The sequence below is a fragment of the Carassius gibelio genome, chromosome A6, assembly GCF_023724105.1.
Source record: "Carassius gibelio isolate Cgi1373 ecotype wild population from Czech Republic chromosome A6, carGib1.2-hapl.c, whole genome shotgun sequence".
NCBI classification, from domain to species: Eukaryota; Metazoa; Chordata; class Actinopteri; order Cypriniformes; family Cyprinidae; genus Carassius; species Carassius gibelio.
The window spans coordinates 23,773,948-23,800,789 of NC_068376.1; the positions used below are offsets into that span (position 1 = coordinate 23,773,948).

The window sequence follows — 26,842 nt, forward strand, 5'->3', positions numbered from 1 at the left end:
ATGTTGTGATTTTGCTGATCTGTGACTTGCTGCTCCTTCAGAAGTGACCCCAAAATTACCTTAAGACATGTTTCTTTAAGTAGGAAAACAAAGCCCTACCACCAATGTGCCCTTGAGCCAAACACTTAACCCCAGGTTGCTCCAGAGGGACTGTTGCCATAGCAAGGGAAGTCGCATTGGATAGAAAAGCTTCCGCTAAATGGCAAAGCTTGTAAGAACTGTTTGTCTCTCTAAGGTGTAAAAATGTAAAAGATTTCTTCATATTTAGCCAACAGTGCACAGACTACTGGAGAATGTCAAGTCTACTTGAAAAAATAAAAAAGATGTATTCAGGTTGACATTCAGTCACATCAAGTCATCATATTATTTGGACTAAAACACAGCCAATTAATAGTAATAAAATAGTAATCACAAGAAGTACACATTAGGTTACTTTTTAATAGCGCTAAAACTAAAATAGTGCATAACCTATATATTTTCTGCATTGTAAAAAATATTGTTCAGTACAAATAAAACAGATGATTAGAGTATGTGTTACTAGAAAATACTATTTCATTTTTCAAAATTTTAATTAATTCAGCGTTACTGCTGGATTCTTAGTATTTGTGAAATTTACTAGCAAATTCGGAGTAAAAAAAAATTCTACACCATTTTATTGTCATTATTAAATCGTAAGAAAATTCCATAACAGCGTATATTTTTGTATATATTATATGTTTTATGGTGTTCTAAAGATAGCCTACTAATTACATAGAGTTCACAATTGTTATAACTTCAAAAAATATAGTTAAAACATCTCATATGAAATATGCAATAGGGTGATGTAATATGCCAGAGGTCAAATGAAATAACACATTCTCGGTGTCTACTATCCTCACCATTTCTATGACCGAAATGACCCGCTCTCTCATCCAGCACCGCGGACAGCGCCTGCGTCTCACGCGAGACTCAGCAGGATGTGGCCATCATTCGCTCATTTCACTGCGCGCACCCCTCCCATCCTATTTCCTCACGAGTCCCTCTCTCAATGACTGGCGAACGAGGGCAAAGCACGGAACTCGTTTGCAGCAGAAGCAGCACCTTTGCTCTGGCCGTGTGAAGAGATTGCAGTGTCTGCTTCCGCACCCGAAGTGTTTCAAGATATTAAAAATTCACCAACAGTCGATTAGCCCTCTGAATGCCGAACGCTACCTCAACAAACTGACACGCTTCCACGCCGTAAACATCCCATCGTGCGTTTAATTCGCTTGTACGGTTAGGCGAGCGCTGTCCGAGAGCAAAAATGTTGGATCCATCCTCCAGTGAAGAGGAATCGGACGGGATAGTGGAAGAGGAAAGCAGAGAGGTTATGGCTCCTCAATCCGGATCCTCTCGCATCTCCCCCAGCAGGACCAGCGAGAGCTCTGATAGGCTCCAACCCGCCAGCCGAGGCTCCAGCGCGCGACCATCCAGCCCGAGCCCATCGGCCGCTAGCGAGCAGGAAAAGGAGGACGTGGAGAAACTGCAGAGGGAAGAAGAGGAACGAAAGAAGAAGCTGCAACTCTATGTCTTTGTAATGCGATGCATCGCCTATCCTTTCAACGCCAAGCAGCCTACCGACATGGCAAGGCGACAGCTGAAGGTAAGAGCACGAGGTGTCCGGGTCTCACCTTGAGAAAAACGTTATGCATCATTATACCCCTTTTATGTCATGCCATTATCAGCAAACATTGTACTGAAACCCCATGCATATGTCACGTGATATTACTCTAACGTGAGGGAACCTTTATAGAAATCACCATATCCTGCATGGGACGCCTAAAAAAATCACAGCCTTCATTTTCAGGCTGTTCAACCTCGAGAGGTGGTGTCGCGAGACCCCAAACCCGAAGGGATTCGTGCACGTTCGGTCAAATTCGGCCGCACGAGACGAGCTCTAATTATAGATATTCTTCAAGAGGCTGAAGGACCAAAATAAAGCGGTGTCATTGCCGTAGTACGGTCATGTGACTCGTTCACATTGGAAGTCAGCGGTTGCGTGCAGTCTTGCGGACATAGGATATTCAGTTCCATTTGCGCCATCACTCGCGCCACTCATTCATCTTCCAAGGTGACTTTTGGTGACAGATGCGAACACGGGATCCACTGTTCAGAAGGTCGAAAAAAAACAACGAACGTATTTGTCATGTGGCCTGATTGTGTAAATACTTCCTCGTATTTTATGATAGTAAAATAATAAAATACGATTTAGTAAAAACGACTTTACACGCGTTCTTTTATTATGCCGTTTTTTTTACTCAAAAGGCCGCTGATAAACAAGCTTAAATGAACGCAACAAATCTGTTTTTAGAAATTATCAGTTTTATTTGCATACAATTGACCTAAGATTGGAAAAAACAAAATAAACCAGTGGTAGTCACCCATCATAAAAATGTTTCCTTGTTAAGAGGTATCTTTTAGAGGTCCTATTCAATTTCCCTCAGTTATTGATTCAAGCTGATCCCATGAACAACATGCTCTGAAACCACAGTTAACAGCTTGAGTTACTGCTATTGTAAGTAACAAAAGGAAAAACATCTGTTCTTTTGTCCATTCTTATTCAGACATTCAATAAATGCTATTGCAGATTTTTAAATAAATTAGTAAAAGCTAAATATTTCAATAAATAAATCCTTTTTACCTGACTAGTGTTAAATTCACAGTATGTGAAAAAAGAAAAACAAGTCTAGTATGCAATTTGTAAATGTAATTTGGGGCATATAGCATGTGTTATGTATACGATAACAGGCCAATATAAGAATCTGTTTGAAAATGTTCCACGTGAGCTGGTGAGAACAAAACGAAAGAAAAGAGGAAGAAGAGGAGGAATTCGGAGCCGATTGCGAAGGAGATTTAAAAAACCACCGCTGCCGTCAATCGTCTTCAGTAATCTGCGTTCTCTGAATAACAAAATGGACATGATACGATCACACACAAGGTACTGTAATGAATTTCGTGAAGCATCTTTGCTTTGTTTTACGGAAAGCTGGTTGAAGTCTACAATGCCTGACTCGCTTTTCGAAATTCCTGAATTCACACTAGTTCGAGCGGATAGAGATAAAATGTCAGGTAAAAATAAAGGGGGAGGCATCTGTGTGTATATTAATGAGAAATGGTGTCGATCTTATTCAGTAAAATATAAAATATGTGACTCAAATGTGGAAATTCTCGGCATGACCTTAAGACCTTTTTATCTGCCTAGAGAATTTGGTTGTATTTTGTTGTTCGTGGTATATGTACCGCCCAACGGTAAACCATCTCAGGCAGCAAGCCTGATAGCGGACTATGTTCACGAACTGCAACTCAGCTACTCCGACGCACCTGTGATCGTACTGGGCGATTTAAACCAGTGCAAATTGGAGACTTTGTTGCCGGGATTTGAACAGTATGTAAAGACTCAAACAAGAAACAACAACATTCTGGATAAGTGCTTTGTAAATGTAAAGGATGCCTATGTGTCCAAATGTATGCCACCAATTTTAAATTCTGACCATAATGTTGTGCACATGATTCCCGTGTACAGGACTAAACTTAAAAAAAGTAAACCAGAAACGAAAATGATCAGAATATGGTCGAATGAAAGTGTAGAACAACTGAAAGCCTGTTTTGATTGGACAAACTGGGACATTTTTGATGAAGGCTCACTGGACGAAAGAACTACAGTGTTAAATGACTATATCAATTTCTGTGTGGAGCTGAACATACCTACTAAAGAAATTAAAGTTTTTCCAAATAATAAACCATATGTGACTAAAGATATTAAAGAAATGATAAATGTGAGGAAAGTAGCGTTCAAGGATAAAGATATTAAGGTATTTAAACAAACGGAAAGAGAACTAAAAATTAAACTAAAGGAAACAAAAGAAGCTCATAAGAAGTGTCTGGAAAAAGCCCTCAAAACTAATAATACTAAAAAGGTTTGGGACATTATGAAAACTATGTCTGGATTGTCATCTTCAAAAAAATCCATTGTAACTGATGATGAACTTGGTTTTGGGAATGAATTAAACACCTTTTTTACCCGGTTTGAACTAATAGGCAAACAAGACAAATTCATAGAAACAACAGATGTAGTTCTAGCATCATCAGAGAGAATTGTCATTGAGGTTGAAGATGTTAGGAAAATGTTTCAATCTATCAATACAAAAAAGGCTGTGGGTCCTGATGGTTGTAGTGCAGGCCTTTTAAAAAATTTTGCTCATGAATTAGCACCTGTGTGGCAACCAATATTTCAATCTTCAGTCGACACACATGTTGTTCCTGTGATATGGAAGACTGCATACATAAAACCACTACCAAAAATATCATGTCCAAAAAAATGTAAAGACTACAGACCAATAGCTCTTACCTCTGTAATTGTGAAATGTCTAGAGAGACTGTTACTCCATCATTTGGTTATGGTAGTTAAAGATAAATTAGATCCCTGGCAGTTCGCCTATAAGAAAGGCTGTAGTACGGAAGATGCAGTTGCTTCTTTAGTGCACATTATCTCAAAAAATTTAGACAAACCCAAAACAATTGTAAGAACTTTGTTTTTGGATTTCTCTTCCGCCTTCAACACAATACAGATTGACAGACTGGTGTTAAAACTTGCACAGCTGGGGGTAAATCCTTATCTGATTTGGTGGTATAGATCATTTCTCACTGATAGAGTTCAGAGAGTCATGGTGAATAAAACCGTGTCGTCTGAAATCATTACAAATGTCGGAGTACCGCAAGGTTGCGTTAGCTCTGCTATAATTTTTACTTTATATACTGACGACTGTAGAACGGACATGTTTAATCAGTATATTCTGAAGTACTCTGATGACACTGTCTTAATATCTGTGTTGAATGACTCGGATAGTTCTGAGGTTCATCAACAAGGTGTAACTAAATTGATAGAGTGGTGTGACAATAATGCCCTTATCATTAATACAAGTAAAACTGAGGAGATTGTATTCGGGTCTATGGCGGATATAACTCCTGTTTTTATTCACAACGAGACAATTAGATTTGTTAAGACCTATAAATACTTGGGAGTAATTATAGACGACATGTTGTCATGGAAAGATCACATTGATACTCTATGTAAAAAAACAAAGCAGAGAATCTATTTTCTTCGCCGTCTTAGGTCATTTGGAGTAAGAAGGCAGATTCTTTTGTTGTTCTATAGGTCTGTGATAATGAGCTTACTGCAATACTGCAACTCTATTTGGTATAAAAGTTTATCTGTTGCGCTAAAAAACAAGGTTTTTAATCAATTAAAAATCTGTTCAAAGATAGTAGGTCAGCCGCTTGAGAAGCTTTACGATTCATCCTATTATAAGAAGATGCTTAGGCTTGCTAACAATATAGTCTCTAATCCTACGCATATACTGCATAAAGACTTTGAATTATTACCGTCACAACGGAGGTATAGAGTTCCCAAATTTAAGAAAGTGAAGCTGAAAAATTCTTTTGTGCACCAGGCAATCCTTGCACTGAACAAAAACACCTAATCAGAGATCAAGAGTATTGGGACGGTGTTGCGGATGTATAAATGTTGTATGAAATGTATAATTGTACGTGCTAGAGTGAATGTCAATGTAGAATGTATGTTAAATGTTGTAAACATAAATACTGTTATGCAAGAAAAATTTCAGACACAGTCTGACAATAAAGTATAAAGTAAGTAAGTAAGTAAGTGTAAAATAAAAAAATAAATAAAAAAAAACATCTGACATTGTCAACATAGCAGGATATAGCCCAAGATTTGGTTATGCCATATGGCTTTGTCAGATGAGCACACAATAGACCTCATTGAAATACCGCATGCATTTGTCCCACAGTATTGTTATTCAATGCTATAGGCAGCCTCACATGAGGTCTAAGAGGCAATTATAAATATAAAAGCTTTGATCAATAACATGCATTGGAATACCTGCTGTTTGTCATTGAAAAAAAATCAAAGCTCTGATCTTCACAGTGCGTGCCAGTTCAGTTAAGTGAGTCTGAGATGGTGGTATTTGGGTCATTACAAAAAATCGCAAAGTTGAGTCACTGTTGGGGTCCTTTAGGTTCAATAGAGTCATTGCAGTCAATCACTTTAATGACAGAATAATCCATGTGAATCATAGACATGAAGGACACCTATCAAGAACAGGGTCGAAGGAAGGTTTAAAATTCTTTTTTTGTTGACTAAATTTAAGATGGATCTAACACCATTGGGAGGAATGTGAATGCTAAATAATGTGTCATCAGAGGCTTTGTTAAAAAGATTATCCATAGATTCATGCATCATGTCATGCTCTAGTTGTTTTAAGGTACACTTTTCCCAATAAAATTCATACAGTAAGTTAAGCAAAATGGAATTCGATGATAGCTATATGACAGCATGATATTTACCTGTTTAGTCACTAAATATAAATCTGAAGATAAAACATTGTAGGTATAAAGATAATGCCTGTAAAATGATAAAAAAACGACAAACATATGTACACATTAATGGTGCTCATTTTATACATCATAACATACTGAATCTGCAAACAGTGAGTTCAAACCATCAAAGATTCTTAAATTGAGATTTTTCTGGAGCGTCAGATGAAAAAGATAATTTAATGAAAAAAAAAATGCTAAAATTGGATGCTCACATATGAATTTGGGGATTAAGATATCATCACTAAAAATCATTAAATTATTTTTTATATCTTTGAGCTGCCCTACTTTATTTGCAGACAGCTTGACTAGTAGTTTAATGGGTACTTATTCAGCTAATGTGATATCAGAGGAGCTCAGGGGATTGAAGGTAATGGCTGTAGCATATGTCTCGTTAAGAAATCAGTTTTTCTATCATGAGAAAATCAAATCTCCTTTGTGGATTATTTTTTATGTGTATGGAGTATCTTGATTTTCTGTCTCTGCTTTATGACTGTAAAAGCAGGGACATATTATATGTTCTTTAGGTTCATATCCAAATGTCAATTATAATGTTACCTACAACATAATGCTAGGTCATGCCGGTGATTCCTTGCAACAAGGAAAATTGTCATTCTGTTCTCTAAAGTCATTCTAAATGTAGTTTAACTAAAGCCATATATAATGACATTATGCTCTGCTGTAATAATATAAAGCATTCTGTCTCACCGGAGTTTCACATTTATTTCCTTCACTTATAAATCACAGCCATACATTGGGTATATTATTATTACATTTGCGGCCAATTTTACATGCTTTTCTACTCCTGTGTATCACTGAGGGTACCTGCTGGCTATCATAACAAAACGTATTCAATTTTTGTTTATTCACAAAATACCTTATTAAGCGTCCAAGAATGCAGTGTTTACAGTAGAAAGCAATCAAATCTAGAATTAGATTTAAAATCTTTGGTCTTCTAAAAGGCTACCTTCCTATGTTTGGAGTTTTTCCATCCAAGTGTATTGAATCTAAAGGACTTCATTATTGTGGCTCACATCTTCAGCAAACTGCTCACTACTCAGCCTTCAAATGCTCAGCCAGTTCATTGTAAAATTCAATAATGTTGAATAAAGACTCATTGCTTCTATATGAGACACATTTCATTTTCTTTCCTAGTTTCAGTCCAGGTAGTCACTTGTACTGTGTGTACTGCCTAAGACTAATTTGTATGTTGTCAGCTGCATCTCCTGTACTCACCCTGTATCTGCTCTCATGAGCCTCTGGTCTGGGCCCGCAGCCTTTGCTTGAACCCCAGACGATACAGGCACATGATAAAGATCTCTCACCAGTTTTGTTCACGGGCCTTGGGGGAGGATAGAATTTCAATTATCTGTATCCTTCCCGTGTTTGATTTTCATCACTGATAGATGGTAGATGTCCCCCTTTTTTAGCAGATAAGGTGGTTTTGAAACAAGGGCACATCAGAGGCCCTTACACACTCCAGCTAAAAACTGAAGTGTTAAGATTAGCATTAGATCAGTACATACTTCCCTGTATGTACATCGTGCTGAGAGATCACTCCTCCTACTGGTGCTGATGTCAGCTTTCGAAGGCTTATTGTCTTTTACTTAACTAAGCAAATCTTTGTAAATTCAGCTGAATTTATCTACAGATAAATTTAAAAATTAAATTAAATAAATAAATTTATGCATTTAGCAGACACTTTTGTCCAAAGCGACTTACAGTGCATTCAATTTTTACATATCATGTGTTCCTGGGGAATCGAACCCCCAACCTTGCACTTGATAGTGCAGTGCTCTACCAATTGAGCTACAGGAACACAGATGAGGTCTCCTTTCCTGCCCTTTTCTTTTTTATGTTTATTTCAATCTTTTTTTTTATCAAGATTATTTTTTATCTTTCATACAATGGTATTCTGTTGTAGTTTTGCTGAAAACTGTTTCCATTGGTGGAGCAAAATAGACTAAATAACTGCCTATATTTTGTCTAAAATTTGTGCCAATTTGTGCGCCAATGGGCATGCTGGTCTAAAAAAGAGGTTTGTTCAGGTGCATTGCTGGTGCATTGCTATTTTAAGAAGCTGAAAATAGACTGCTCCATAGACCAACTCAAAGTCTGGCGCAAAGTTTTTTCTTTGTTATTTAAAGAGCGTGTTAGTATAGGTGGGTCCGCAATGCGCGTACACGCTGCTTATTAAACACAGGGATGCACAGCATCACACAAACATGCCAAATATAAAACATTAAAGGATTGCTATGCATAAGAATTTTTGTAGGCAAATTATATATATATATATATATATATATATATATATATATAAATGCCTACATGTCATAATGGACAGTCATCGCATGTATCAGAATTAGGCTATCTATTTGCTGGCAAACAAGCAGCTCTGTTTCATCTCGGAGACACGTTCTGTCTTGGCGCTTGCCAAATTACACCGTGTAAATAGCAAATCCGTAATGGCACGCAACTGGCTCTTAAAGGGAATGGAAGATGAGACTCTGATTGGTTTATTGCACGTTAAGCCCAAAAAACACCCATTACTCATTAAGAGAAAAGGGACAACCCATTTAGACCATGTGCCCGGGCGTGCCAACCTTTTTACCATTGTTAAAATAGCAAAAGTATATTTGGACAAGCCCAGAGTGCACTTGCGCCATGCGCTTTACACTTTACATTTAGATCATTAAAATAGGGCCCTTAATGTTTCAGAATTTGCTGAAACGTGTTTAGTGAACTGGTATATTAATGCATTAAATACATAAATATGTACATTAAAGATCTTGGCAGAACTGTTTTGTTACATTTTACCATTCCTAATTGGAGTCAGGATCAAGCTTATACAGAGATAAAGAAATACACATCACTTATAGTTGCACATCTGCATTATTTTCTGCTGTTGTGTGCATTTGTGTGGGATATCACATGTTGACAGCCTTAGCTTGACTATTGTTTGTGTTTCACAGTCACACCTTGTAAAGGCTGTTGACCTTGTGAAAAATGGTGCAAAGGGACTTTAGTGTTATACTTTTATGTACAAGCCTTTAGTGATGCCTGTTTGAAATCTAAAACCTATGCTGTTTACATACAGTAAATGTGTGAATTTTATCACACACAAATGTTTATGAATGAATTGGATGGAAATTTACTGAAATGCTGGTCTCAAATGAAATGCATCACCTAGATACTTTTATTAATGCAATGTCTTGTGTTCACATATTAAAATGAGGGTCTGTTTATAGCATCTACTGAGAAGAATTAATGCCTGTCCCACATAAAAGGCTTTAGAAACCAATTAAATTTCTGCATTGTTGTAGGGCTTGCAAAAGAAGATACTGATTTATTTATTTATTTATTACAAGAGGCAAGACCAGGAAATATGGGTGAATAAGAAATTAATTAAACCAAACCCTGTTTTTTTTCATAGTATTTAGCACAATCAAACTCAAAGAGATGGACCCAACAGGACACTATATGGTCTAAGAGCCCCACTGGGTTGGCCTGCTGGCCACATGATTTTATTCTTTTTCAGACAAGAAGGAAAACCTGAGCAGCTTTGTATGATGGATGAAGTTACCATGCCTGCATCGAGTTGCCAGTCTCACAAATTCAGTTTCATTCTCCACTGATTTCCAATTGAGGACTTTTACGGAGCGACACTGCCAGCATGTATTGTATTGTGTGTGTGTGTATGGTTGTGCATGTGTGAAACCTCTGTCGCAGTCCCACACACATGTTGAAAGGCTGGTCAGATTGCTAAGCAAAAGGAGAGCTTCTTATCAGTGTGAAACATGAAACTAGCAGATGATGAGACAAGAATTTTTTTTTTTTTGAGGATAGACAGCTATAAAAAATGTCATAATCTATGATAAATTTCAAAAATATGACAAGACCAGATATTAATAAAACAAATTGCTTGATACTTGTCCATTTGAAGTTCATGGTGACTTTCATTGCAATGACATCTTTGAATAATGCATACCTTGAAGAGACCAACTTTCATAAATCAACTATAGTTTTGTAGAGCAGTGAAAACTTAAAAATATGAAGCAAGAAAGACATAAAAATCCCCCAAGAAATATAATCAGTCTCTTTTGGTCTTGTCTGTGATGGGCTTTGATGTGAAAAACAAGATGTAAAACAGAATTTGCATTAATAAGCCCAAATGCATGTCACTAGAAATTAAAATTCAAGTGATGCTTGGTTTATAAAGAAAAAAAAAAATTCCCAGACAAATGTTGCACATACCGTATTAAACAATCTGTAACAACAATAATACATTGTGGGTTGTGATTTTATGAGTGATTTAATTAAAAACAGGTCAGTGGGTGAGGTAGATTAATGGGTCCGCGTTATATTTGCTATTTGTGTGTGTGTGTGTGTGTGTGCACGCGCGTGGGCGTGGGCATGTTTTTGTGACATACCAGGACACAACTTTGTATGTGTATGTGTGTGCGTGTGTGTGTGTGTGTGTGTGTGTGTGTCAGATTACTGATAAATGTATTTTAGAATACAGTTATGTAAGCAAATTCTGCATTTTTTTCACAATGCATGAAACCAGATATTTGCTTTTAAACATATCCAATAGTTTGCACTGCAGTTTGAACAGACAAGCCCCCATCTTTACAAAATAGAGCCCTCAAAGTGTCAGTGTTGCCAAAAACAAATAGCATTAGTTCACAACAAACTAACAACTGACAATGAAGGTAAATATGCCATTTAATGAGAATATTTCAGCTGTCACACTGTCAGACTGGCATAAATGTCCAAAATGATGGACAGTTAGAAAGCACATCAAAATCTTCTGACTATCTCTGCTTGACCTATTTGACCAGTAGTTCTTTTCTTTTCCTTTTTTAATTTACAGAGACATACAGTAGATGTGAGAATTGTCCACTAAAAATCTATCATTGTAAAATCAAAATCATGTGCACCATACATGAAGTTACAAAATGTTACAAAAATAGTCTGCTGGTTGTTTATGGAGATTCCAATACTATATTAAAAAAAATATCTATGTTATCATTAAAATAATTTAAAAAATAATTTAAAACAATAAGGAAATCATAGAAATTAATGTTTAATTTGAATGATTCATAATAGGGAAGGGACTATATAAGGGTAGAGGAGAGACACGGGTCTGTTTTGAAGGGAACAGGTTGGGGAAACTGCAGTGACAATGACAATAATAGAGAGAGACTGGAGGTCAGACAGGAGATTAGGAGGACCTGAGAGACAGCAGCGGTTATGGCAGCTGGATGAAGCAGGAGTTAGTTAGGAGAGATAAGAGGATGTTTGATTGAAAGGCCAGAGCTGGATCTCCTCTGAAGAGATTTGGAGATTCTGAAATTACCTTATTAATATATCAGGGAGAGAGGGATGAAATTTATCGGTTCATTAAGCACACTGAGAGAAAATGGACAGGTGAGGAGAGAAAGAGAGGGTGAGAGACTGGCAGATTCATTTTGTCAGAAGTAATAAACATCCAGCTGGAAGGTCCTTAAACCTCCTTTATATTACAGGTTATTCACATCTGAGTGTGAATTATTAAACAGTGGAATAAATGGTGCCTATTTTTAGTGCTACTTTAATTAATGTATGACCCAGCTCTGGGGTAAATTTAGCTTAACTCTCTTAAAATGATAAATGTAGATTTATGAATTATATTGATATATATAAAAAAGCTAATTATATCTAAATTTGCAATGCATGTAATATAAATATAACATAAATATTACATTTGTGATTTTATATAATCTAAATCTAATTTAATACAAGGTCTTTACAGAAGCTGAAATTGATTATAAATAATGTAAATGTGGACAACAGAAAATGTTATGCATCCATATTCATTAATCAATGCTCATTTTGAAGGCTGCGTTTGAACTTTTGGAACAGTGTATTTACATTTATAAAGAGCCAGAGCAGTGTGTGTTTGAACATGTTTGCTTTTGCTGAAAATGTGTTGATATTTGTTAAAATTTTTAGGGGCATTGCAGCATGTGTGGAAGTTTGTGTTTGTATTGGTTTTGTACATGTGTGATTTTTTTATGGCTATTTAAATAAGTGTTGCTCCAAGAGAAATCTGAGAAAGACAGCGATATAAGTGACATCTGCTTGAGCAAAAACTATTTTCTGTAAATATTAAGACTGAATAAGAGACCCAAGCTATCATAAAGTGCATTTACATAACAGATGGGTCAGGAAAGGAGGCAATGTCTTTTGCTCTCGCATGTGCATTTGTCTTTGGTTGGGTGTAATTAAGATGATATCTAAATATGAATGTGCGTTCACACTTAGATTTCAGGAACTATGGATAACTTACTTCTGCCCTAATGAAGCTCCTAATGAGACTTCTAATATTTATGCAAATAAAGTGTCCTGCCCATGATCAATTAGATGTTGCTATTCAGCACTAATTGGCCTCTCATATTTGTGCACTTTGAAGATAGACAGCTCAATTAGGGGTGAGAGATATAATAACACGATTCTCTAGTTTTTACAATGCAGAAGCAAGCCAAAACTAACTTTGATTTGGCGTACAAAGGAATATGTTGAATTTGTATAATTTTAATGTGCAACCAAGGCTAAATAAATTATTCATTTTTAAAGCTATTTGTAGATTTGGACACAAGTCAATTAGTCAAGTGGGAACAGTTATTGGCTGTCTGATGCTGGGAATCTCAAAACTGCCAGTTAATCAGTCTGGCCAATAGGTCTATAGCTTTGAGACAGAACAGTAGTTTAGATAAGTCTGCAGGGTTTTTTTGCCTAGAGGCATGGAATGTAGGATGAAAGGAAGTAGTATTAGCCAGAGTGGAGGAGGAGGATAGTGTCACAGTCTAGTGTGATGAACAGCAGTAACTAGCTGTTGTGGTCCCTGCCTGGACCCTTTTTCTAAAGCATGTGACAGAATTTTCTCGTGCCATCACCGCCACACACACCCACTCTCCAACTTGTAAACCAGAACATACACTCTCTCCTTTCCTCCCTCCCATACAGCTTTTTCCATATCCTATAATCCATTAAGCATCACTAGCACTCCTTCCTTTCAGTCCCTGTCTCTCCCTTTTCCTCTATTTCCTGGCAGGTCGATATGACCTTCTGTTTTTCTCAAGGTCTCTATTTCAGCATTGAACACATGAAGAAAGCATCCATTACATTGAAGCATGAAAGCTTCCTCAAAACCCCATTTTATCCTATTATTTTTAAGGGAGCAGCAGAAGCAGGCTTGGCCCATTTTGTGCATTAGATGGGATAAGACATGGCCAAAGGAGACAAATACACTCTTTTAAGAATAATCACAAAACATTCAAAAAGGGGACACTTTTTTAAAGGCATACAGAAGTCCAACTTCAAAACTCATGTGAAAAAGGAGAAAATTAAACAAATGACAGACACAGATCTTGGCTCAGGTCCACAGTCTCCATACCATACTCCCCAACAGCATCTGTAGCACTCACTACAGATTAGTCACAGACTAACTTGCCACCCCAATGTGTAAGCGTTTATAGACATTGGGTACCATTCTCAATAGTTGTAAAACACCACAAGAACAAATTATTAAAAAGTAACAGCATTAGCTCAAACGCAAAACATGTTAGCTCTATTTCAGCTATAATTATTGAAATTCAAGAGCATAGACATCAGTAAATACAAAATGTAACCCCCATGTAATGCTTAACAGTAACATTTTCAGACTATGTGGTGCAAAAACAAAATACAAAAATAAAAATTAAACCAAATTTTAATTTTGCTCCAACAAAAAAACGGCCCTACAGCGTGTACGTCTTGTTCGTACAATTATGACCTATATTTATGTTTTAAAGTTTTAAAATCATGACAGTGTCGAACCTATGATCGGATATTGTCATATAACACAATTCTCTAGCAAATAAGCAATATGAAACCTAAATTATGATACAGATTAAAGAGTAAAAAGCATTAATATGAAAGTGTCTATTGTTGCCGATAGCGGCGTAATTGTAGCATATGCTCTAATGGGTCGTATTTCAGGGATTTGGACAAATGACCTATGCAGGCATATTGGTTGGAGGACATATTTTTTTGCTAAATTGTGACTTCAGAAATGATGGTTTGAATAAATAAAATCTGAATGATTTTATATTTTTCCTTTTTTTTCTTGCAATTTGCGTCGTATGCTGTACCACTGGCACAAGGTTGTGGCCATGGACTGTCACAAACGCTTAACGTTGCTTAAAAGTGGGGGAAGTAATTTTTCAAAAACAATTTAGAAAACCGATTTGGGCCGAGTATCAAAAAAACTTGTAGCCTATCAGCAGTAAGGGGCATTTCTACATTATGATGTGGAGGAAAGAGCGTTCAGTGCACAGGACGGACATTAGCCGAGCTGAGCGACAGAAAGATGGAGATGGTGGATAAAAACAACAGAGGAAAAGGCTTAAGGCAATAAGCCAAGAAATAGGGCCCATCGGATCAGCTTTCCAGTGCTGGAGAGAACTCAAGGAGCTGAAGGCCTGCAATCGGTTGCTTTGTTTCCTCTCAATAGTTGAGTAATACAGTGTCAGCTAAAGTCTGTCTAGTACACTGAATGCGACAAAGCGACCGTTGAAAATCATTAGAAATGTTTTTCAATGTGTCATAAATAGAAAGCAGCTGCGGTTATCTGTCAGGGATTTGTCATGATCTCTTATATATCTTAGATATGTATATAAATCTATGGTGTAGACAGCAGCACTGATTATAATGAGTTCTATAGTATTCTGTTGGGCTGCCCCACTCGTGTCTGGTGTAGACACGGTGTAACATTGGTTTTGCTTCGTTTCACAGCACTAATCGTTGACAGGGTTGCATATGTATGTGTGGGGCAGAGCTATCAAAATAGGGGCGTGACCATTTTGGGGTAGGGACATGTTTGTTTTGGTGATTTGTAATGTCAACACTGGCTACCAGAAATCGCTTACACCACCTTTAATGCATCCTACTGAAACAATGACACTGGAGGACACACCTTATTAATAAAGCATAGGCTACTATTTACAGACAAGTAGAATAGCTCAGAATATGAAAGCAATTAATGTGCAAAATACTTACAATTACTGAAGTTTTTTTTTTTTTTTTATGTTTGAAATTGTATTTTAAGTTGCCTTCAAAATCCACTTGGCTGAGGCATGTGCATGTCGCTTTTTTGTCAGAGAAACATTAGTTCTTCACAGGAGGAAGCCATCTTACAGAGTCTGTGTGTCACATGTCACAGGTTCTTATTTTTAGCTGGATAACTGGAGTTTCAGGCAAGTGTTTTCACACACACACACACACACACAATCATTAGCTTTCTCTGAGAGCGAAACACACACGCCCATCAACTAATATTGAGCATGCTGTGGTAGCTTTTTGTCACACAGTGTCTCATACTTTGATACCTTTCAGCTCACATAGAAGCACCAAAAACCTTCTAAAGGCACTCTCTCTGTCCGTCCATCACATGAGACTTTTTTTTTTCCATCATTTCCCCCACTTTACTCCCTTGCTCACTCTGAACATGTATTGTTCTTGCCTCGCTCGCTTCTGCCAAAGAAAAGTCTAGCTGTGGGCTCTGTTTTGAAAGTGTGATTAAAATGCTACGGTTTCACAATCTGTTGAAGCACTGTACTCCGTTCTGCATATAGATACTTCACCCGCACCCAAATCCAACATCACATAGTTTTATTGTGCTGTCAATACACCAATAGCGTGTTGATGAGACAATGTTCGTACACAAGAAGACACATGCGTACATACTATCTGAGGTCCAGGGATTCAATTAAACATATTGAAGAAGGCATCTTGGAGTGTTGTGAAGTTTTATGTAAGCAAGTGCAAAATAATCTGTTTGCATTTCCCTGAACACTACTGCTCTGAAGCGAGCTTCTGTTGCTTCAGGCTTTGTTTCTGCTAAAGTTCTGTATATGCTTGGGTTTGTTAGAAAGGAATATTTTATTACAGTGTTAGTATTGACTGTCAGCACGGCTGTTACTGAGAGTCATTTTTGCTTTTGTACAATAGTTCTGTAAACAAAACAACTGTTTTTTTCTTCTTCTTGTTGTTTTACATATTGTTCACAAGACTTAAATTAAAAGGATAATATATAATTAAAAAAAATAAAGAACAAGTTGGCGAATACAAAGTAGAAAATATCAGTATAGGGGAATAATTTGGGAATTTTATTGGGATAAAAAAACAACAACAAAAAAAGATCATAATATTGAAATACTGTAAATCTGAAACAAATAACTTTTTAAAGTCTTTCTTGGCTAATTGGTTTTTAATGCACAGCCAGGGGGCTGTACAAAAAGGTAAATTAAAAAGAAAGGCTATATTAAAAACATATTTACATGCATTAACCCATTTTACAAATTTGAAATGATCCTTACTGAATGTCTGTCTTCAAAATTTAAATCAATGTTTCCTTTTTTATGTTTACATTTATGTGTACTAAATTCAGCTTATGGCAGTAGCAAATTAATTAAATTATATTCATTATAAAAAATGTCAATCAGCCAGGGAATAAAGAACTGTCTACACTTAAGGCAGTAGATGGCGACCTGTGACTGACTTTGAGTGAAACATTGATTCATTCCTTCAACCAATTATTTCAAAATGCTAATAGCTGCATATTCAACAGAAGTGATTTTATGAACGACTCATTGAATGACTCACTGAAACGTTTGTTTTTTGTTGTTGTTCAAAATGCTGATTCTTTCAGGAACAAAAAAGTGACTTCTTGTGAATAATTCATTGACACATCCACTTAGCTGAATTGTTTAAAACACAGATTCAGCCAATTGCTCTACACCGCGACTGTGTTGTGACTACAGTATGTTTGAAAATAGGTTTGTTGACGCAAAAACAGACAAAGTAACCGGAGATATTTAGTCTAAAATGTAATGTAAATGTCATTTTGTTTAATAAGCTGCATAAACCCATTGTCAAATATCCGATGTTAGTGGTTTTTCTTTTCTTCATCCTCTTATTTAATTGTTTATCATAATCATCTTAAATATGGATGATGACACAAGGTTCAGTTATGCTAAAGAATTTGAATTTGAATGAAATTCAAAATGGAGATTTTAGGATGCCCTTTAACAGCATGTATGAAATGCTAAATTCAGGTTTTGTAATGTGTAATGATGTAATGTGCTTGCAGGGACTGCACAGTAGAAGGCTGGTCTCTCTGCCTTGTGGCTCAGAGACACCAAAACTAACCAGCTGCTATCTTCAGCACTGGCTTTGCGGGTTCATAGCCCTGCTCAGAGCATCATGCTAAACATAGAAACTGCCATGGAGGGACGCAGGGAGGGGAGAGGAGGAAAAGAGTTGCAGGCTGCAGGACAATGTAGAACACTCTGTTCCCCGTTGGCAGATGAGTTCCAGGGAGTCCAGTGAAGCTGGGAATGATTCATTATGGCAGTTTTGTGATGCTAGAGTTCCTAATCTAAATCTGCTTTCAAGAATGAAACCTGTATTCAGAGGGTTCATGTTATTTGACACTATTTGCTCAGTTTGCTGCTAGTATTTTTTTCTTTCAAGGATTTTGTATGTGTGTGGATGGTATTCTACATGCTTGTTTGTTTATTATCCTGATTATTAATTGCATCTACTGAACAGAAAGCATTAAAAATGTTCTGCTAGAAAGTGCGTGGCCCCTTTGGTATTTGATGTGTTGATATTCTCAATGGCACAGCATAATGAGTTTGTGTGGAATCACAATTACAGTATTTATCTCATTCATTCAGTTTTTACTCATAATAGATATGGAATTGTATAATATAAAGTATGTCTTATATCATCAATTTAAAATATTATTTTAATTTAAATTATTTAAATTGTTAATTATTTCATGATAGTATGTATTTAGCTATAGGCCAATACCTGTTTCCCAAAGCAACACATATTACTATTTCCCAGGAAGAACTATAATATAATGTAATATAATATAATATAATATAATATAATATAATATAATATAATATAATATAATATAATATAATATAATATAATATAATATAATATAATATAATATAATATAATGATGCATTATTTTTTCAATAGCTTACAGGAAAGTGTTGGAACCTTTCCAGATGCTGAAAGTACTGCAGAATATCATTCAAAAGCTTTGGGTCAGTAAGATTTTTTCAGAATAAATGTATTATTGCATTCACCAGTGATGCCTTAAATTGATCAAAAACGGCAGGAAAGACTTCTACATTGTTACAAAAATGTTAAGTTTTTTTCAAATAAATGTTCTAATTAACTTTAACTTTTTTTAATTCAATAAATGTAGCATTGATGAACATAAGATAATTCATTCAAAAGTGTCTTTCAAAAATCGTACAGACTTTTTATTTTTATTTTATCTTTTTTAATTCAACGTACAATGGCTTTAATCAAAATTGTTAGGACTTTTCTAAGATAAACTTTGAAAGCAAGTGAAAGATCCATTTAAGTTTTACATAATGTACTTACAAATGATTACGATGAGAGTGCTATATTGAATTTGGCTTTGTGTGTTTCATTTCAATTCAGCCTCTTGTTCCGTTTCATTTAGTTGTCTGGGTCTAAATTTGGCAAACACCTCCATTTTCTCTCCCCCATTCAGTTATGTAACATTTTTTCATCTACCTCTTTCTTTGATGCCAGCCAGACTAGTATGTAAGAAATTCAAAAAACAAATTTACAGTGAGATAACTTAAAATTAAATAAGGTTTAATTTCTTTTAAGATGCTAATTATTGAATGTAAACATGATACATCCCCCCTCTATGGAGTAACATTGAAATCACTCATCTATATTTAATCTCTCTCTCTCTCTCTCTCTCTCTCTCTCTCTCTCTATCTATCTATCTCTCTCTCTCTCTTCTTATGCATCATCTCTGGCCCACAGCAAAAGCTGCTGCACTCATGCAATTATCATAATTACTAATGACTCTGCAGTCTGCTGCTGAGTGTGCACGCGCGCACGCAAACTGAAAGAGTGCCGCATTTTATTCTGCTGTTTCTTCATTCGCACAATAGAAAATGTACACTTTTGTTTTTCACAGAAATGAAATGTAAATGACGCTTTAAATAAGATAAGTCTGCTGAAATGATTTGTTTTATAACAGGAGAATGGGTTCATCAGGTGAGGTTGAAGTAAATAGCACTGCGATAGCATTTCCAAAGAAGGAGTGTCTTGAGTCTGATTAGCTGAAGCTGAAAGAGACAAGTCAACAATGTTCGAGCCCTGATGAACCATTTTATTTCTGTCTTGTTAGGTGATTCTACCAAATTGCTCAGTGGAGAAATCACTTCACAAGCACAGTTTTCCATTCTCTTTTGAGATATTTCCTATTGAAACATGATGTTACAGTAGAACTAGATATATTGGTTTTTGCTAGTCAGTTGCAGAGGAGGAAAATACTTATTCTTGCTTTTAATTGGACAGAAATCGGTGTAGTCCAACATATAGGGCTGGTTGTTTCTTTCTTTCTGATTAAAACAAAAATCAGACTGTGATTTAAAAGAGCTCCAGGTTTACTGTACTTGTTTATAAGGCAAAATGTACCCATTTAAAATGAACTTGCACTAACATTAACCAATGGAACCTTATTGTTACCTTATTGCAGATTAATTTAAGAAATGGCATCCATATTGTATCATTGTATCTTTTAAATGGTGCAGTTAATGTTGCGAGCCAGTAAATATAAAGGTTATTATGGTCAGGTTCGTCATTATCATTTCAATGTTTTCGTCTTCTACCTTGCTTTCTTTAATTTCTTCATTCATTATTAAAGGTGCTACGAAATCAAAATGTACGTTTTGAGGTTTTTAGTCCGTGTTTGTAAGTTTTTAGGGCAATAGATATAGTTGTGTGCTTCAGAACATTGACAAAATAAACTTTTGACTTTTTTTGCATTTAAAATGTATAATCTTTCTCTTCATAGACAATGTGCCCTCGCTTTTATTTCATCTTCTTCCTCCAGTATGAAATAAGTCAACACAGGAAAGAAAATGGGGCCTTTAAACACCTGCATTCGATTGTCTTCATTATATATACAAGGATATTAGATGTTCATGTCATATGGAACATGTGCACACACACACACACACTCGCTCTACAGTTAACAGAGTGTTAACAGACATCACCTCCTGTGTGCCTGTACCTGACCTTCATAAAAACTATTCTGGAAATAACAAAGAGAAAAGCATACTCTGAAATATTGAGGGCTGCAAGCTGTTGGGAGTTATAGTATTCTCTGTACAGACAGTTGAGGAGGCCGATAAAGTCAACTGCTCTATGTGTGTGTGAAAGAGAGAGGACTGTAGTAGAGAGATGAACACACAGATGGTGCTGTGATGTCTCACAGGCACATGGTACTTTGTACTTTTCCACCTTCCTCCTACACATTTGCACACAAAAAAACACTGTTTCCTTTAGATTTTGTCACACTGGTGGTTTCAAGACAAACGGCAACATAACATCGTGTTAAACCTTTTTTTTTTTTTTGGTATGCTTAGCAAGCCACCATATGCATGACAGAGCAATAGAGCACATTTAAAGGTTTTTGAATGTTTCAGTGAGATGATAAAAACAGTGGTGTAATCTTGAAAAAAGTAAGATTGTCATGCACATCAGTCGTCCTTTATCTCATGAGCAGAAGTGTGAGTAAAAAAATAATATACAGGTAATGTACAGTCTGCCGGTCCTTTTTGCTAAATTTATTCTGACAAGATGATTAGAAGAAGATGGGGGTTTAGGTTTTGTGATTATGACTGGCTCACTGTAAACTCTTCTGCTTATTGCACTGGTACTTACCAAATGAATAAATAAAAACCTCTGAAATATTGATTTGAGTTCTTTATAATGTGAGAAGAAAGAGTGAGGGACATGTAAGACATTAAACTTGGCTATGCTGGACATCATGAGAATGTGGCCCTACATATGGTTTAAAGATCATTAAACAAAATGTTTGACAACAGAATGTCATGATCGACCAATAGGAAATAAAAGTATTCCAGTGAGCCATTTCACATATTCAGCAGCCTAATACAATATTTGGCCCAGTGTTTGCTCCATATGTTAGACTGCTGTTTATTTGTTTACAGATTTGGCAATTTTCCTATTCAACCTGTCATGTCACAAGTTTGCATATTGATGGGCAGTTCATGGATAAGAAAAGGATTTTTAATACAAAAATATAAACTCTATTCATTATTTACTGACCTCATGTCGTTCCGAAGCTGTTTGCTTTTATGTTTTCAGTTGAACATGAAAATAAAACCAAAATTAAAAATCTTAACACAGCTATTTTAAATACATTATAGAATATCATAGTGAATTCTCAAATTCCCCCAAAAACAAATAATACAATTTTTAAATATACAAAATTATATATTACAAAAAAAAACATAATTTTTGTTGTTTTTGTTGTTGTTGAGCGGTTGTTTTTTGTGTGTTTTTTTTTTGTGTGTGTGTTTTTTTTTTTGGCTTGTTTCTATGATAAACAACTTATCTACTGTAAAATCTAAGCCCTGATGCAAAACCAGTTGATAACCACTGCCATAAAACACAGTTGCACAGTCAGTGCTTCGCTCTTTTGCTTTATGTGAGGAGGAGGAGGATACTGTTTGGCCTGCTCTTTTTCTCCTTCACAACAGTTCTCTCGTTCTGTTGCTTACTCGTTCGTCACTCTGTCATCTTGTGCCCTGATGACATTCAGAGAGAGAGAGTGATGAATCACATTAGGAGACGGTAAAAAGGTAGTAGAAGCGTTTGTAGGCATTCGGTGAAATAAGATGTATTATGCATGTAAAATCAACATATCTAAAAAAAATGTGAAGGATTTAGGTACACAATTTCTGCCAGGGAAGTTCAAATTAGAGCATGCAAGTGAGAGAATGAGTGTGAGACAGATGTAGCTAGAGATATCTGACTGTGAGAATAGAGAGTGTGTTTGTTATTGAGTTAGGAGGTGGGTGTCTGTTTATTTCTTTCTTTTTATTTTTTTTTTTAGCTTAAAGCAGAATGGGTATTTTTAAGTGTAGACTTGAGAAGAGACTATGTACTTGTGGGAGTGTTTCAAGAAAAACAAGGATGTATTAAACGTCTCTTGCTAAAGGGAAATCAACTTTGCTTTGTCATTTGTTTCTGAAAAATCTCTAACCCTTTTGCGGTAACATCATTTACTTTAGTCTTGCACCGTAATAGAATTGGATCCATCTGATGTGCAAAATCTGATAACAGATTCAACAGAGACCATTTTAGATGGAGTCACTGATTAAAAAGCTAAGATCTTTTTAAAATGCTGTATTATCTATGTGAACTACAAATGAATGCATTATGAAAACATTTTTGATTTTTTTGCGATGGCAAATGATCAGAATTTTGACATTGTTTTCTTTTCCCCGCTTCTTCTTGTAGATCACCAAGCAGCAGCTGCAAACCACTAAGGACCGCTTTGAGTCTTTTCTCAAAGGAGACACACAGATTGTGGCAGATGAAGCTTTCATCAATGCAGTTCAAAGCTATTTTGAGGTGAAGTATTATTGCAACAGTAGAATGAAAGGCAGAAATTGACCCTTGAATTGCTCAAGTAATCACTTCATGACATTATTGGTTGTGCAGCCTTTTTTCAATGATTACTCTTTAACTTTTTTAAGCATCACATTGGCCTCCAACCTGGCACCTCAGACTTATCAGCCTGTTTTGGTTTCATATTTGACTTATTGGTCAAAGAAGAATATTGTTAAACTGTAAAATGTACATTTTATGTTTATCGTTATGTTACTGATATTATATCTATATAAGAATTTCCACACTACCATTACTTTTTTTTTTGGGGGGGGGTAACACTTTAGTATAGGGTCCAATTCACACTAATAACTAGTTGCTTATTAGCATGTCTATTATTAACATATAAGCTGTTTATTAGTGCTTATAAAGTACATATAATGCATGACATCCATAATCCTACCCAATACCCTAAACTTAACAACTACCTTATAAACTATTAATAAGAAGCAAATAAGGAGTTAATTGAGGCAAAAGTCATAGTTAATGGTTTTTTAATAGTGAGAATTGGACCCTAAAATAAAGTGTGACCAAATACATAAAAAATATATTATATATATATATATATATATATATATATATATATATATATATATATATATATATATTTAATATATATATTAAAATAGAAAGCAGTTATTTTAATTTATAATAATATTTCACAATAATACTGTTTTTACTGGATATTTGATCGAATAAATGCAGCAATGGTGAGCATTCAAAGGTGAGGATTCAAAATCATTAAGAAAATCAGTCTTATTCGCCTGAAATAGTGGAATGGTAGTCTATAAAAAATATTTAAATATGGCCATCTGAGCAAACATGAAAACACACCATTAGAGCATTTCTAATTGCCTGGTTTTCAAATTGGCTAAAAACGTGCAAGCCACTCCCCCTTTTTTTTTTTTTTTTTTTTTGCTTTTTGCTTTTTGCTGTTTGCAGAGCATATTATTACAAAATACAAGTATGATTTCCCGAAAACACATATGAAAGCACATTTCAATGAAATCTGACATGTAGTTGTTGATGCTTGCTTCCCAAAAATAGTTTACAGTACCTTTTAAACTAACAGTAAAATTATTAGATAAGGGACATTTGAGTAGAATAAGCAGCCAGAAATAAACTAGGTGTTTTATTATTTTCATTTTTTATGTGAATTCTTTAAATTGTTCTCTATAGACTAGTGCACTGAATTAATTAAAGTAAGTTTGGTGTCTCTGTCCATGTGAGGTCGTGGTCACCTCTCCTTCAGGCGATTAGCTCGAGCTAATGAAGGCAAAAACAATGACCCCTTGGTTATTGTACAGTGTGTGTTGAAATGATACATAGCCAGTTGTAGTTACCATACTGCAGGTTAGACAAAACATTTAGAAGATGGCATGACTTTGCAAGTGAATTACCATCGAGATTAGAGTGCCTTAATAGCCCTTCGGGGACAGCTCTCCTTAGCTAATTAACAAGTGTTTACACATGCTCTGTGAAGAGACTGCTATTCTAATGGATTCAAATATTGTGGTAAGGTCACCACATTATTTCCCGTTGCTGTGGTTTGGGCCTCTGTGCATGCTAATTACTTGTGCAATATGGCTGAAAGTGGTTATTAGAATACTTCAGGCTGCCTCGCATATAAAATCATTAATACATATGCGTTGTGTTTAATTGCCTAAGTTGTAAATAATGAATTCTTGTAGCCATTAGCAATTACAAGATTCTCATGTGTGTTGTATACCTTATGTGCTAAATGAGAAATTAATAATTAATGCAAGAATTAAAGCTAACCATATACAGTAAATGAAAGTGTATGTCTACAATAGTGCCTACAACTTGCAGATATAACTGCAGTTAGTTATAGAATGGGCAAACTGCGAACTGCTACACTCCATAAAATACATAGAAAAACAGAAATGGTACTGCTAATGTTCTGCCAGGACATTTTCTTTAACCCTAAAACATGTGTAATACAGGTAAGCCACCTGTGAAAATCAATATGGAAAATTCATATTAAGACATACATTGTTCCATATTTGTACAGTTTTTTAGACTGTAGCAATACTTCTCAGAAACATGCTCAATTAGACTATTTTCCCCCTCAGGTTTCCTTAATGATCCAACTAGAAAAGCTATTGCAGGGTCTGTTAGGAAAGAGAAGCTCACAGTAAACTGCAGTCTGGATTCGGACCAGACAGCAATTTAAAGCTTTATTTGTCTTCTTAAACAGTGAATGTCAGAAAGGCTTTTAATGAATGAAGAAAAGCAACTGCCAAGCACTCCAGTTGTTGAGGAAAAACATAAACCATGTTTTACACACACATCTATAAAACCAGATTTGAAACATTGCGAACAGGAAAAGAGGAGGTAGTTGGAACTCAGTAGTCATTTCGGTTGGACTTAAGAATAAAATCACAAATGTTCTCTCCCATTATTCCTGTTTGAATTAGGGAATATCTTCTGAATAATTCAGAGGAGCGCATAGGACTGCAATATTTTTGCTCACACTGATCCCATCATTTCAAAGCTGTGAAATTTTTACAGTAACCATTGCTTTCCATGGCTTTAATGGCGTTGGTTATATTACTGCAGTATATCACTGTAGATGATGTTGTATCTATCACAGCATAGAATATTAAAGGAGCACGGAAGCATAATTTCTTCTAGCAGATTGGAGTGACTGAAAACATATTATGTTAAGAATTCACCCAAGTGAAACTTTTTAAGATCAGAACTGTTTCCTGGTTTTATCACCATCTCACCTTTAAAGGTCCAACGGTCCTTTTCATTCAGTGACAGGTTTCAGGCGATGGAAAGATCATCACAGTAGAGTGTGTAAAACTCTCTGACATATTTTAAATATTCTATGCTGCAAACTTTACATTTTTCAATCCACCGTTTAGTTAATCCTGATAAGCGCTCGTCATCACAGTTTTGAACGCGACAGCTTTCTTCTTTCGTGAGGTGCTTTGGCGCCACGGCGTCTTTGTTAAAGAACATGACTCGCACGTCTCCCAGGAATCCTGTATAATTCAACCAATCCGAGGACGACTTTAAAATAAAATCCTGAAGTGTTTCCACTTTTGTCTGCTGTATGCATCAGACGTTTAGCCAGTGGTCTGTGACGTCTAAGGCTGAGACTAATTGCCAATAGGCTTTAGTTATCTAGTTACGTTAGAAGCTATGAACCATACTTGCTAGTCATAGTCACCAATATATATATTTTTATACATTTAGAATAAACATTAAATGAGTATATTTGAAGTATTATGTTTAAAGAATAATATTCAATACATATATTTTTTTTTTCTTTTTTTCAGTAAAATTACATTTGTATATTTAAAGGCCAATCAAGTCAGTGTTTATGGACCAAAAGTCACAAAATATGTCTTGAATAATATTTTTTTTGGGCTTCCCCTTGTCTTTGAATTGTAGGTTTTTCTTAAGAGCGACCGTGTTGCTAAGATGGTGCAAACAGGCGGACTGTCCGCTCTGGACTGTCGCGAGGTGTTCAAGCGCCATATCGAGAAACGTGTCCGGAGCCTGCCAGAGATCGATGGTCTGAGCAAGGAGACTGTGCTGAGTTCCTGGATGGCAAAGTTTGACACCATCTACCGTGGAGACGAGGACCCACGCAAGGCACAGCAGCGCATGACAGCCAGCGCCGCTTCCGAGCTCATCCTGAGCAAAGACCAGCTCTACGAGATGTTCCAGCTGATCCTGGGGATCAAGAAGTTTGAGCACCAGCTGTTGTACCAGGCTTGCCAGGTAGGTGGGACTAGTGACAAGACTAATTATATTATGTTTATGCAACGTTGAACAGTGACTTCTTTGTATAATCAAGGTATTATATTTTATTTGTTTT

General features: G+C 35.9%; 1 protein-coding gene across 7 annotated transcripts in view; it reads left to right on the forward strand.

The window, feature by feature from the left end:
- The first annotated feature begins 1,006 nt into the window (after positions 1-1,006).
- The window catches only part of LOC128015806 (calcium-dependent secretion activator 1-like), a 72,084-nt gene continuing 46,248 nt past the window's right edge, over positions 1,007-26,842 (forward strand). For 3 of the 7 annotated variants that reach the window (XM_052599984.1, XM_052599978.1, XM_052599979.1), the window contains exons 1-3: positions 1,010-1,621; positions 22,840-22,953; positions 26,413-26,745. In XM_052599984.1, the coding sequence (XP_052455944.1) occupies positions 1,283-1,621; positions 22,840-22,953; positions 26,413-26,745 (786 nt within the window). In that variant the 5' untranslated portion in view covers positions 1,010-1,282. Of the gene's footprint in view, positions 1,622-22,839; positions 22,954-26,412; positions 26,746-26,842 lie in introns of all 7 variants that reach the window. The other 4 variants (XM_052599982.1, XM_052599983.1, XM_052599980.1 and 1 more) reach the window with 2 other exon arrangements.